The sequence below is a fragment of the Pseudopipra pipra genome, chromosome 14 (genome assembly GCF_036250125.1).
Source record: "Pseudopipra pipra isolate bDixPip1 chromosome 14, bDixPip1.hap1, whole genome shotgun sequence".
Lineage (NCBI taxonomy): Eukaryota > Metazoa > Chordata > Aves > Passeriformes > Pipridae > Pseudopipra > Pseudopipra pipra.
This window is the reverse complement of record NC_087562.1, coordinates 18,900,754-18,915,175: the sequence shown is the minus strand read 5'-3', so window position 1 is coordinate 18,915,175 and position 14,422 is coordinate 18,900,754. Positions and strand designations below refer to the sequence as shown.

General features: G+C 40.9%; 1 protein-coding gene across 1 annotated transcript in view; it reads left to right on the top strand.

Moving 5' to 3' along the window:
- Positions 1-13,534, top strand: part of LOC135422230 (transcription initiation factor TFIID subunit 4-like) — a 146,726-nt gene extending 133,192 nt beyond the window's left edge. The window contains exon 15 of the mRNA XM_064671298.1: positions 11,789-13,534. Within this exon, the coding sequence (XP_064527368.1) occupies positions 11,789-11,956 (168 nt within the window). The 3' untranslated portion in view covers positions 11,957-13,534. The remainder of the gene's footprint in view (positions 1-11,788) is intronic.
- The last annotated feature ends 888 nt before the right edge of the window (positions 13,535-14,422 follow it).

The window sequence follows — 14,422 nt, the reverse complement described above, 5'->3', positions numbered from 1 at the left end:
ATGCATACTTTTAATGAGAAGGCATTATACTGATTTTAAAACTTGAATCATTTTACAAAGCTATTCTTCTACAAATGTAGTTTTCATTGTGTGGGCATTACAGTCTGGTTCAGTTGATAATGAGTCAGAGAAGTTTACTGAGCTGTTATGATTTAATATTTTGAGTTGAATCTAGATATTGTAAAATAGTAATTGGTGATAACCACATTTGATTCTTTCTTCAATTTCGTCATCCATAAGAACTGATATTGTCAAGTGTTGTAATAAAAAATAGAGGTGCATATATTCATGTGGCTATGAATAATATTCATTAAAAATATCTCTATATTTTCCCTGTCTGTGTGTATGTAGTAGTTTTGCATGGGTATGTATAAATTATACCAAAGCCACAGTCTTTCATGGATTTTAATTACTGTGTAGCTATTTTTTGAGTTTTTGTAAATGAGGCAGACTTTAAATTTGAAGGCAGTCCACCAGATGAGCTGTTCTAGATAGAATTAAAGCTTAGACTTTCAAACTCCAACATCTATATGAACTAGAACTTGATGTCATGAGATGCAAGCAAAACAAAATAGAGAATAAAATACCCAAACCAAACCAGAACAAAAAAGCAAAGCCCAAATAAAACACAAACCCAACAAATTTAATAATAAAAGTTTCAAAAGTCCTCTCAGTTTACAAAACCCGTCCAGTTCTCTGAACTTTGGATAGAACTTATGTTTGTTGCCAGAAAATGAACATTTTATTTTTCAATATGATGCCACTGTTTGGGTTTTATGGGTACACAGAGTAGCAAGATGGTCAGGGGTTATACTAATGGGGCTGTTAGTGGAAAAACCAAATTAGGCCCATAGTGGGAGGTGGTTTGACAGAAACAGTCAGGTACTGTGGAGAATGTTGCTAAAAACCTGCAGTTTGCTCCTGGAAAGTTATAGACTCCTCTGTAATTCCACTGAAGGTGCTGCCCAAAATAAGAGTATAATAGAAACAAAGTACTTTATAAATGAGTATGTAAAGGATATGACAGGATCTTGAGCAATATTTTTGCAGAATAAAGAATGTTCTGGTTACTGATTTGTCTTGTTCACTGAAAAAAGGAAGGTCTGTGGCTCTGAAGGCACAATTTGTTTAAGGGCCTGGCCAAATGAAGTCACCTGGGGAGTAGCAGAGGCTTCTGAAGAGCAGCAGATAATCTGACCATGCATTTTGCTGCAATTTAATTTTAAAAGGGTAAGTAGAAACCAAGATCTAAGAACTGTGGCAGTTAAGGGGAAAAGCTGATATGGGATTATCGAGGTGAGAGTTCAGAGAGAGCAGATGGTAAAATGGTTATAACCCACTGTACCATATGCTGCTGTGCACACGTTCAGGTAGCACATTCTATGGGCTGTGGGGAGGGATCAGGGGGCCTGGCACTGCCTTTCAGAAAGACCAAAACAGCTCTTGGAAAACTGAGTTCATCATTTCAGGCCAGGTTAATGAGAAAGGTGGAATTGGTTAAACCGAACACCAGAACTTGCCGTTCCAGAAAGGGACACCAAAAATCAGCCAGAGCACACAACTGCATCTTTCCTAATTCCCAGAAAGCTTGTGTTTCAGGAACTCTGTTTCAGGCTCGTTAGACTTGAATTTCTGGGGAAAGTATTTGAAGAAAAAACAAATTCACAGCACTTGAATTCAGACCATTGAAAACAGGTTACAATTTGATTTATGATTTTTGTAACTTTTAATCAGGGGCCAGATTTTCAAAAGAGCATGCTGTCTTACTGAGGTGCCAATGAAGTGATAAATTTCTCACTGGAAAAAACTGGAGCTTCCCTGGCTTGGAGTATGTCAGAAAACCTGACTGCTGATCTATGCTGTTAATACCCAGATGCTTTTTAAAGAATCTGATGTGATACCATGAAAATAGGAAGGTAAAAGACAAGAAAGAGAAAAAAGGGTTAATCAAGTCAGAAGTACTGAGAGAAGTGGAATGGTAGCAAAGAAGAAAAATGAAGGCAGAGAGTTGTGATTTGGAGTGGTGCTAAAGAGCCTCTGGGCTCGAGATTCATCTCGCATTTTATAATGCTCATGTTGTGTTGTATCATAATGCACTTGCTCCTACTAGAGCTGCTGTGCCTCCCCTCCCATTGCCAATGGTAAAAATAGGCCAGTAGCACCATTCCATGCCATGGAGCACACCCGGAATTCCCGTGGTTTCTGCCTGGCCTCTCTAATTAAGGCAGTAATCCTCCTCTGTGCGTGGAGGGCGGTGTGTGTCTGCTTGGTTGCCCTCTTCCATCATCTGCTGGGGTTCTCACATGCTGATGATTGGCTGTGCCAGCTCCTTCCAAAGAGGGGCATGGATTGCACTCCACTGCCTTTTGTTTACCTTAGCCAGAAATATCCCATCTTGAGCCTCTGGTTTTGGGTGGTACTTAGGTAAAGGTTTTTCTTTTGTAATTACAACCTTCTTTTTTAATATAATATTCATGTTTGTTTTGTTTTGGGAGTGATTTGATATGAGAGACTTGTCAGTTTTGGTTTGGTGTTTTTGTTCTCAGGACCCATTAGTAATGGCTCTTTGGTGTGTATCAGCTGATTCCTGGTATTAGGTGATTTTCTGCCTGTCTTAGACTTATTTCTATAATATATTTTAGTGTCTGTTTTAATTAAAATTGTTCATAATGGAGTATTTGAGTCTTTGGTTTCTAATTTATTTTAAATAATAACTATATATATTGGGGTGTTTCTAATGAAGGAAGGGTGGTGATAGTTGTGATATTACTTCTTAAGTCTTCTTTTCTTGAGGTGGTCTGAGTGGTGTCGAAACTTATTAGGATAGTCAAAATGAGAAGTTAAGAGATAACCAAGAATAGAGCTTTAAAGTCTGAAAAAATGTTTTTCTACATCACTCTATCTCCTCCATGATCATCTGTGAGACTGAAGACATTTATTCTTTATAGATACTGATATGAATTGCTCAATCATTTCGTTACAGCAAGATACAGTTGGTTAAAGGATCTTCTGCAAAGTTTTTGTGATGCATCTAATCCCACTGTTTATACAGTGAGGTGGATCTGGGATAATTGTGAGTGTGTGAAAGGGTTAACTTTACCAAAAGCAAGTAAGTTTGAGGGTTTTTTTTCAAATAGCTTAGCTTGAAATTCCAGGTTTATTCTTTGTTGTTGGCTGTGTTGCATGTAAGTGTCTTTAAAAGGTTGGTTGTTTGCTTTGTGGTGAAATGGGCTGGAGGAAGGTAAGGGTTTGGGAATTTGTGAAGTAAGAGAGGATTACAGGGTTTCTAAAGAGCAGAGCAAAGTTTAAATTGTCACTAAATATAATGTTTATAAATTAAACTGATCTGCTTTTTATTCAAGGCTTGGCTCTCTTGTTTTGTCTAATAATGGAGAGAAAGGAAAAGCTGGATTGACATTAAGAGGTTAGAGAGCAGTATGAAGCAGAGTTTGGGGTTTGTTTTTTTTTTAAAAAAAGGGATGTAAGTTCAGCAGCCACTGAGGTTAATGCAGGGTAATGCAGAGCAATGAGAGGTGCCCTGCAGGTCCCCAGGTGTGTCTGCTGTGAGTGCTGGAGATGTGATCCTGCTGTGGGAGACAGAGAGGCAGGGGACACAGAAAAGGACTTGAGAAAGAGCCCAGCACAATGAACAGCACTGGTGACCAAGGGAGTGTCTTTGTGCTGTAGAAGGGGAAATGAAGAGCACAGGGGATGGGGGCTCCTGTGAGTTTACTGATGTCTGCAGGGAAGAAAACCCACCATGTTTCCTTTTTGGGGCCATTCTTCCAAGAGTTATTTGTGCCAATCTTAAGTTTTTAAAATATTTTCCGAACAAGCAAAACCTCTAACTTATAAAGAGTCAAGAGTGGGACTTAGCTGTAAGAAACAGAAATGTTAAGAAATCAAGAACTGAATGGCTGAATGATCTGCCTTCTTCTCCCTGCTGAACTCTGTCAGCTCTCCCTGATGTCTGAAACGCACCAGCCTTAATTATATTCCGTGATATTTGCAGTAATAGAGTGTTAGCTGTCTTCCACCTTTTATTTACAAATGTTAATGTCTTGTTTCCTGTACACTGGACTGTGTTCTGACATTGTGTTTATCCTGCAAGCTGAAGGTATTAGCATTTAGGGCTTAATTTTATTGCCACTCAATCCAGAGATAACCACATTGCCTGCTTTGTTTTGGTTTGTGTAATGGGCTGGGTGTACAGGGGAGGGCCCTGTGCTCCCCTCAATCCACAGAGGAGGAGAGGTGATTACAGGGAAAGGTTTATAGGGCATTCTATCCAGGAATGAAGTCCTACAGGGCTGGTAGATTTGGGGGTAGTTCTGCCCTTTGTTTGGCAAGTGGGGTGTAAAGGCACTCGACTGGCACTGGCAAGCTGCTGGGAGGGAGCGAGATGGCCAACGGTTTCAAACACAATTATTATGAAGTCTGGGTGTTATACATCATAATTAGGCTTAAGAACTGAAAGTCAGTTGAGATGAATGAGGGCAATTCATGCTCTCAAAGTTGAGAAAGTGATTTCGTGTATAAGATTAGGATACTTTTCTCTCTGTCTCCTGCTTTCCCCCCTCCCTCGGGAGGATGGCAGTGTATGGAACAGCTGTGATAGCCGTGTCTCCCTTGCACAGGTGACAGACAGCACGTGTTACTGCTGACTTTGCTTCAGCAAAACCAGCTATAAATGAATCTAGTCCCCTACCGTTGTTCTGTTCGCTCTGTGTTCAGCAAGAGAAAGACCAAAAAGCAGCCTTTACTGGATAGTGATTATGTATCTTTTAATTAGATATTTAAACAATTAATTTTTATGGTGATACGTGTCTAGAGATTGATGGATATCGAGAATATTTTAATTATTTTAAGTTTCTGATTTAATGAAAGTCACAGTCTTACAGGTTAGAAAAGAAATGGCCACCCACTATGTAAAACTGAGATAGTTTCAAACTAATATCAAGGATATTAGAGAAAATTCAGATGGGAATCAAATATGTCTCAAGGAAAATGTGAATCCTGCAAGCTGGACTGTAGGGCTGCTCCCAAAGTTGGTTTGACATTTCTTGACTCCTAGTGAGAGAGAATGTAGGGATGTACAGCCTGACTAGGCTGGAGTAAGACAGGCAAGTCCTTAAAAAAAACCTCAACAGAACAACACAAAACAAAACAAGAAAAAAACCCCTATGCTAATACTGAAAGATGAGAAGGGAAAAGCACCACAATGCTTGAAAAATAACAATAAAAAAATTTGGCAGGATTAGTATTTCAAAGGGAGCAGCACTTGATTAAACATTTGGAAAGCATGGGAGGAGAAACATTCCAAGCAAAATGAAAATATACATGTATGATGGAAACAGGATAAATAGAATATTCCACTTATAATTACCACGGGAAGAATGCAGCCCAAACTTGGGAATTCTTAATCAGGTAAAATTGTCATTGCTTTTAAGTCCAAGTAAGGCAGTGGATTGTGATAGGTGTGAGATGTTTGTGGATAAAGATGTTGGCAGGACCTAGAGCTTCACTGAAGAGCGGGTCCATGAACAAAGGAAATGAAAAGACCCAGAACTTGCACCACCAGCAAGTTGTGAGTGTGTTGCAAGAAGTCGGAGGACACAAAGAAATGTGTTTTTATCAGATACCAAGTGGGGAGTGAGGGATACCAAAGGATCCAGGAGAGGGTAAAGGTCTCTGCAGAATGCAGAGCTGTACTCTGTGCAGGAAAAACTTGAGTTTTTCTTGCTCACATCAATGCAGAGTTTGTTCAGACACCACATGGATACACTGATTGAGAAGTGGAGATTAGTTGCAGTCTAGTTCCTACCTGAGAGTGACCTACTGAGGACTGGGCAGCTGAGCACCCATCTCTCTTGAGCAGGTAGATGTCATAGCCCACAGCTGCCTCACACTCATTTCATTATTTGTTTCCATTGGGGCAGATTTCTCTTCTTCCCAACTAGTTTCTCCCTGAAATGCCTCAGAGTCTGCCTTTTGCCCCTGCCCTCATTCAGCTGGGGGAGAAATGCTGTCTTAGAGGGAGGAATTAAGAGGTCAGGTTGGGATAAATGCCCAGTTCCCTCATCTGGAAGATTTTGGTATGATGCTGCTTTACAAAGCAGGTTTTTTATTATAATACTTGCATATGTGACTCGTCTTAGTGTAATAAAGGCAAAGAGCAGGTACATATAAAGTGTTCTGCTTGTAATGGCAGCCCATTTCTTTGGGTTCAAATAACACCAGGTAATTATAAACTGAAGTGATCACATCTGAAGAAAAAATTTTCACTGTATCCATGACTTAGTATGATTTACCTTCCCCTTATTATTTCTTAATTTCAAAATTACTGCATGCTGTCTTTGAAATGTTGCAATTGTGTTGGTATTTGAAGTACCTGTAAGTACTTGTGCAAATCAGTTTTTCTGATGTTTGTCTGCAGGGTGAGGTGTGTGTTTATGTGCCCAGGGGAAAGGAGATGCATTTGCATCCAGAAGGGTGTAGCAAGTGAACCTGTGCCAAAACAGAGTCTGTAGGAACAGTTGCACTAAAATAGTACAGGGTAAAAAATGTTGGCAAGGGAAAATAACCAGCTTCCGAAGAGAGAATGGGATCCAACGCTCCCTGTAAATGCTGCTCATCTGAAGGCCTAAATGATAGCTTTTGGTGATGAATCTTTCTAGACAATTGTAAAGCCACCATGTTGTGCATACGAAGATGCACGGTATTTTTATAGATATAATTATATTTCATATAGAATTGTTAGTCTTTGAGGTGCTGACGAACAGTTATTACTTTTCTGTACTTTAGGGGCATCCTAATTTAAGGATGTTTCAGTGAAATCATTACTATTAGCCTCAGTAGGTGTTGAATTAAACCCTAATTTACATGGGACAGCTAATCATATGTAATATTATACCTGTTTTTCATGTGCCTCTCAGCCAAAGATCTAATAGCATTTTATGCAAGTAAACATAATTGCTGCAGAATATCTCCAGAATGTTTCTTGTGATTCGAGGCCCCTTATTCATCAGAGCACACTAATAGATACCTTATCTTCCCACTCCTCTGCAGCACACGGAGCTCGGAGGGCGGAATTCCTGATGTGTTTTACTCCATAGGTAACTGGGCTCTGAACTGTTGGGGTGGGATTCCCACCCTCAGACAGCTCTGCCACAAGGATGAGCCGTGTAGCCTGGGAAGAAACCCAGCAGATCTTTTATCATTATTGCCTTGTCTGTGGCTCTCAGAGAAGCAATAGCCCAGATCAAGACTCTGTTCAAAGGAGAGATGTCAGGACTGAATTGTTTTCTGGTGAAGGAAGGATGGATAAAATATTAAATGCAATCTCCTATTTGCCTTTATCTTTCTGTTCCCTGACAAGAATATTGTACTGTATTTCCATGGTTCTGTAATTCAAAAGCTGAAGGTCCACAGGTTTGGGGAAATAAATGATTTAATTGTTCAACAGTAGAAATCGTTGTTATAAAAATAAATGGAGATTTTGTATTACATGTGCTTTCTTATGTGAAAGCACTTCTATCTCGAGCAGGGAACAGCACACTTTGGGGAGTTACCTGGTTTCATTTCCGTCCACCTGCTGCTGTAATTATTGTAATTTAATGCACAAAGACACTTCTACTTTCTGAGCAGTGGGGGAGTTTGCCCATGAATATTTTGGAAGAGGTGTGTCTGTCTGAGTCCTCTTTCCCAGTAGCCTTTAAACCTTTTGGGAAATACAGATGAAATGGAGTGATGGGGCCCAGCAGAAGGGGGACAGAGGTAGGAAGGAGCTTGAGATTTTAAGTTTCCAGAGCTTCCGTGTGAACTGTTGGCTTGGGTGCAGGAAAGAGAGACGTGCTGAGCTCACCAGAGAGGAACAGACTGCACTGTGAGCTCTGGGGTACATCTGGCCTGGGGCCACACGTTCCTGGGTGGCTGAGGAGCCCCTGAGCCTGCAGGGTCACCCTGGAGGACCCACCCATCCGTGAGGATGGGAGAGGAGCCAACCATGGACGAGTTCCCAGACAGTTTGAGACGGGGGAAGGCTTGGGAGGCAGGGGGAGTTTGTGGTTGGGGAAGGGCAGCAGACTTTATTTGTGGAGAGGTAAGAGGTGATGAACCCTCTGTAAAGGAGCCACGTTTGCTGGAGTCAGCAGCACCAGAGAACTGTGGCACTGCTGTCAGAAATGAGGCTTCGTTGGCTTCTCTGTGCACAGAATTTGCTTTAACATCTGCCCTGTCACTGTGAGAGCGTGTTTCTGGGGCAGATTGTTGTATATTTACCTACTGATCTACCAAGTCTTTGGTCAGTGTTTTATTCTGAACTGTTCATATTTCTCTTTGCCAACAGCATGAGTTTTCTCAGAGGAAAATCCTGAAAATAGCAAACAGGCTGAGAAGGGTGGCCCAAATCTTGTGTCATATCTGGCATAAATTCAGAATTGCTTCAAAATGTTTATACTGAACCAGTAATTTCCCTGATTCTTCTGAAGCCATCATTTCAAGCTAGGTAGTAGCTTCCAAAAGTTGAATTAAACTTGAGAGTCCAACACTGTTATTTAAAATATTGTGAGCTCTCTACCCATCAGCTGTTGGGGTGCTGAAGAGCATTAAAGCCTGTTGAAGTGGACAGACTCTGCTGTTTCAGTGGGTCTTGGGTTGGAGGTTAATGGGGAGCACGGCACCGGGGTGGGTACAAACTCCTGTATCTGATTTGCCATGGATTGATTTTCTCTTCCGTCTTGGTGAGAGCAGGAGTTGGGGGCAGTCTCAGGAAAGCCCCCTGCACCCACCCCCCTGGAGGCCTGTGAGGAACGGGTGGAGCACAAGATGATTTGGTTGCTCTCTGCTGCTTTCCTTGCTCTGCCCTGGGGTTTGCAGCTGCCCAGTTCAAGGCAGTCACCAGTCACTTGGTGTGGTCCAAGAAGGGATTAAAGGAGCCAAGGAGAGGAGGCAGTAAAAGGAGAGGCCGGGATGGAAGGGGACAGGAAGTCACCATAACTCATGTATGGGAGCAGTCTCAAAATGAAGAGGCAGAGTGTTCTATATAAATTAAATGTGGTTTTTCCTGGCTCGAATGTCTTAAGTTTTCCTAAAATTTTAACTAGAAGTTCACTGATAGAAAAACTAGTATTGATGTGTAGTTGTGTGTGTGTGTGATTTGGGACCAGGACATAGAGGATGTAAACAATTTACAACCATTTATTCTTTTATTAGCGCTTTTATCTGTGTCACTCTGATTAGTTGCCATAGATACAGACAACACAGGGTTTGTCTGGGTTAATGAAAAGTCTCTCATGCTGATAAAAAATGTGTGATTTTTCTTGAGAAAATTCTGAATTACTTTAATTTCACTATTCTTGGCGATGATTTTCAACTATATTTGAATTCATGTATACAATTAAATAATTGTGGCATTTAGTAGTCTCCTTTTCTCATACATAGCATCTGCAGAATAATTTTGAGTACAATACAGTACTAAACAGATTGGTCTTTAGTGATTGACATGATATATGTCAATATTATATACTAACAGATATAAATTACTGTTTTGTCAGCTTACAGATGTGCTTCTGTATTTCTAAAATAATTTTTACGATTTTTTTCCACCTTGTAAAACAACTCCAGAACACGATCAGGTAGCTTCACAAGTGTGGTTACCAGCTTCATATCACGTGTGGTTGTGTTCTTCCTACGTAAGAGTTTGGTATCTCAAGATAAAAGAATGAGTGTGACTTGGCACATCTTAATTCCAGCTACTCTGTCCAAATAGAGAGCAGTTACTTGCTGTAAATGTAACTCAAATGATTCAAGAAATAGTTTCATATGAAGAAAAATTTTAAAAATTATTTAGCTTTTCTGTTACTATTTGGTAAGTGTGTGTGGGATGCTTCTAGTCCAGAATGCTATGGACACTGGTTTCTAAGGAGTTCAAGGTGGCCACATTTCTTTCAAGTGTGTTTGTCACTGTCCAGGTCCTGTAGTCAGGATGAACCTGAAATAAGTAGTACTGTGGGCAGGGGAGAGATGCACCATGTGGGGAACAGAGAAGAAGGAAAAATATTTTTGAGTCAGCTTGATTTAAAATAAATATATACACAGTGGTTTCTTGAAGGGTTAGAAAGAGTGGGCACAGCCCTGGCAAAGTGGGTGTGTGGTCAGGGTGCAGCTGGGAGGCAGGTTAAGGGTCGATGTTGTTCCAGCCTGTGGAAGGTGGTGAGTTAAGGGTTTAAATGATCCTTTTTCTTTCAGGAATGCAAAGGGTCTTGGTGTGAAGGCTGAACTAGGAGCACCAGTAAATACATGGATTATGCACTGGGCATGTGTCTGGCTCCAGCAGAGATGAGCAGCCCCTGCAGCTGCAGCTGCTTTCCTGTGAGCAGGGAGGGTCGTGCTCAATCAATTAATTAACACAAACTACTCCACACTGGAGGACAGAATCCCTCAGCTCAGATGCTCACAGTGCTCAAAGGTTGTGGGCTTCTCCCACTATTCCCTGCAAGCTGAGCCACATTCACTGCACTCCATTTTAAGCCTTTTGTGTTTGTGGTTACAGGAGAACAGGATTTGCCCCCCTGCTGCAATTTAATAAGCAGGTATAGGAGAACTAACATGGATGGTGCAGTTCTGCAAGGAGTCTGACTGACTATGGTACACAAGAGGAAGAGTGCCATGTCTCAGCAGACCATAAATGCTTCCCCTACAACCTTTCAATAGTAAAATTACCCTTAACTGTGTACTTAATGGCTGGAGTGAAGATCCTAGAATAAGTATTTCCCGGGGAAAGAAAGGTAGGTTTGAGCAGCACTAAGTAAATTTGGGGATATTAAAAGTACTGAAAATTTTACCAGATGTCTTACAGGTTTGAAACATAGCTTAAATCTTTTTAGAGATTAAACCCTATTTTTCTAAGTTAGAACAGTTTATTTTGCTACAAACCAACTGGAATTAATAAAAACAATGGACTCCTACAGATGAAAAAAGAACTGTATGTGTGGACCAGGTTTCAGTTTAAACTCCATGAGACTGCAGAGGCTGTAATTAGGTCCTTTCCATTTCTAAACGTTCAGATTCACAGCATCCTTAGGGCCCAGTTTGGGAATTTTCTCTCCATATACAAAGTCAGGATGAGGTATTCAGTAATTCAGTACCTATATACCAATTAAAAAAATATATAATTATTTAATATAACTGTAGAAACAAGTATACTAATGTTTGTCTTTATCATCACACAATGTCTAAGTCTTCGTGATCTTTTTATTGAATTTTTGGTTGTCTGCTCGAGTTGAGAATCTCCCCCCACTGAGCCCTTTTCTTCAGCAGACCCAGAGGACAGAGCTGGGGTCCCCTGTGGGACCTGCACCTGCAGAGTAGCAACATCCAGATATGCCACTCACCTGTTTCCAGTGCCGGGATGTGCAGGAGGATGGTGCACACGTGGCTTTATCTGCTGCAAATAGCTTGGTCCTCAAAGGCTCCTGAATTTAAACTGGTCAAATACATCTACAGGGAACACGACTGTAGCAGGAGAACTGGACAGATTTGTCCTGAGTTGTAAGTGAACAAGGTGTTGTCTCACATGTTTGCACTTGAGTTCTTTACTCGGGTTAACTTGGTGAAACGCAGTAGAAAGAATAATGATAAAAAACATTACGTGTAATGCTTTGAGAATGAGGCTCAGTAATTCACTGAAGATGTTTAAAAGAATCCAGCAGTCAGCAGCTGTAAACCTGAGCATGAGGGAACTCTTCACTGCTGCAGGACTTACGAGTGTGCCGTGTTTTCTTTGCAGGGTCTCGGTGTGTCTGGTGGGAGTCAGGCTGGCCTGGGCACTGCTTCCCCCAGGCAGTATCCACGACAGAAAATAACACGTGTAAACCTCAGGGACTTCATCTTCTACATGGAACAGGAACGAGAAATGAGCCATTCTCTCCTGCTCTATCGAGCTCTCCTTAAATAAAGCCAACAGTTGTACTGATTGCTCCATACAGAAGCTCAACTCGCATTGAAAGCTGTCATTTTAATGTGCCTTCTATTTTTTTCAGAAGTCAATGTTCCAGTAATTTTGTTTTGTAAAATTGTCAGACACATGCAATAAATTTCCTTTATGTAAAAAAAAAAAATAATGTAAAAACCACCAAAAAAAAAAAAGTGCAAAAGGTTTTAAAATGTTAACTCCACAGATATAACCAACATCCAAGTCTTGCTCCATTTGGCCATTTAAGGTAAGGCTGAAGTAGCTGGTGTTGCAGTCACACAAATGCAAGGCTGCTGCAATGGCTCACCTAAAGCATCTCCTGGCCAGGACTGGGACAGGTCACAGGACTGGGCCCACCCCTGGTGTTCTGTGTGTTCACCTGCGGGGTTGGGCTTTCCTTCTTCGTTTACTGGCGCTGTCTCACCAACCACGGTGATACCTGGTGTTGTTTTAGCTTAGTTAGAACGGCGGGTTTTTGCACAGCCAAGAGACTAGCACACTCTCACAAATTCGATATATTTGGGATTTTTGCTTTTACTGCACAGCTCATTTCCTGAGCCATTTGCTGAACCAAATCCTAAGTGTATGAAGTCTGTGTGCTTGGGTCTCAGCTGAGTTACCTTGACTAGCTTCCAGTTGTTTTCTAAACCCCTTCGACCTTTTGTGCATTTGTAGCAGCTGGTTAGTAACATGATTCAAAGTTGGGTTTTATTTTCTAAAAGATGTTAATTTATTTATTGCAAAGAGTATGGTTTAATGGTGGTTTTAAAAGAGAGTATTGTTCAGTAAAGATTTTTAGAGTATTCTATATGGATTTTTAAAGCCGCTCTAAAGGTTTTTGGAGGTCAGTTCCACTCTGGGACTGGTGAGAATCCCGGTGCCACCAGGGGTGGTGATGCCTTGGATTCCAGTCCCGGGAGGCTCATGAAGAGGCTTTAAGCATAAGGAATAGTTGTAAGTAGCTAAAAGGTGGGAGGAATGCTTTTTAAATGCTTTGCTGAAGCGGAATTCTGGGCCCACACCAAAGCCGAGCGAGGTCAAGTGTGAGTCTTTAAATGGGGATCGGAGAGGAGCAGTCACAGGCAGGTGGGCACAAGTTGTATTTCAGACTTTAACAGTGTTACCAGTCACCACGGAAGGGAGACATTTGCTTATTTATCTTTTCCATTTTTACTATGTTATGCTTGCCACTTTTTTGAGGCAATATTTTTTTTTTTGATGGGAAACCATAGCAAAAGCACAAATAGAACTATTTGTCCAATAGTTTTAAAAACAAAGGTTTTAATTATTTTTTAAGGTTTATGAAAAGCAGAAGAAAATTTATACTGCTGCTATTTAGCCAAAAGATTATTCATAAGGTATTTAAGGCCAGGAAGTGTAAAGTTATGTTTTAAATGTATTGATAATTTGTACATATTGTTTATAAAGGCCTTGTGTTTATTAGAGTTACGTTATTTTGATGATTTCTGTACATACTCGTAAATACCCCCAATTTGTGTGAAAACATACTCCCTTATTTGTACTTATTTTGTAAAGAAATAAAACAATTTACTAAAGTAACACATCGAGTGACATACAGTATTAATTTATCAAACATGAATTTCACATTGTCTTGTAGTTCTTTAGCACTGGTCAGAAAACATTTTGCATCAAAATATTAACAGAATACCCACGAAGAAATATTAAACCCCAAATACTTCAATGTTTTGTTGTGCTGATTCTTATCCTTTGTGAAACATCTAATAAAATTGTCAACAAACCTCGATGCCATTAGCACAGAGAATGGATGCACTCAGCAGTTGCTTTCTGGGGAGCCACGAGTCCAATGAGCACAACAGAACATTCTCCTTCCCTTTCTGCCTGCGCTGGGAGCGGGGCTGGGACAGCCCTGCACACAGAGTGCTGGGGAGGGCTCGTGTTTGTGGGGCCACGGGGTCAGTGCTCGGCAACAGCGAATCAGAGCAGTTGGGTTCAATCGAATCAGGCGAAAAACCAGGCTCAGCTCCTCGGCCTCCGCAGCACAAACATCTGCTGGCTGCACACAGGGCCTGGCTGCAGTGGCTGTGCCATTCTGAGACCTCTCTTAGCCAAGCTGAGCAATGTTCTTCATTAAGTTGTGCTACTATGGTTTAAGGCCAGAAGTAAAAATTCAAATCAGTTTTCGTTGATATTGCTGCCTAAAAATACAGGGAAATAAGTAAAAAAGATATAAATGAAACTGTAATAATCTTTAAATAAGTGACCTGAAGTTACTAACTAAAAGAACATGTCCTAGCTTAACGATTTTTTTTTTAAAGGCATTTTTCTTCTAAGAAATTGATTGTTTCCACATGTCTTCCTTGCCTTGGTGCTATTTTGCAGTCAATGCTGTGATGTCACGGTTCAAACTTTCCGTCTCGAGTTTCACATTTAACTCGGCTGGTGCAGCCTGGAACCCTTTCCAGTGCC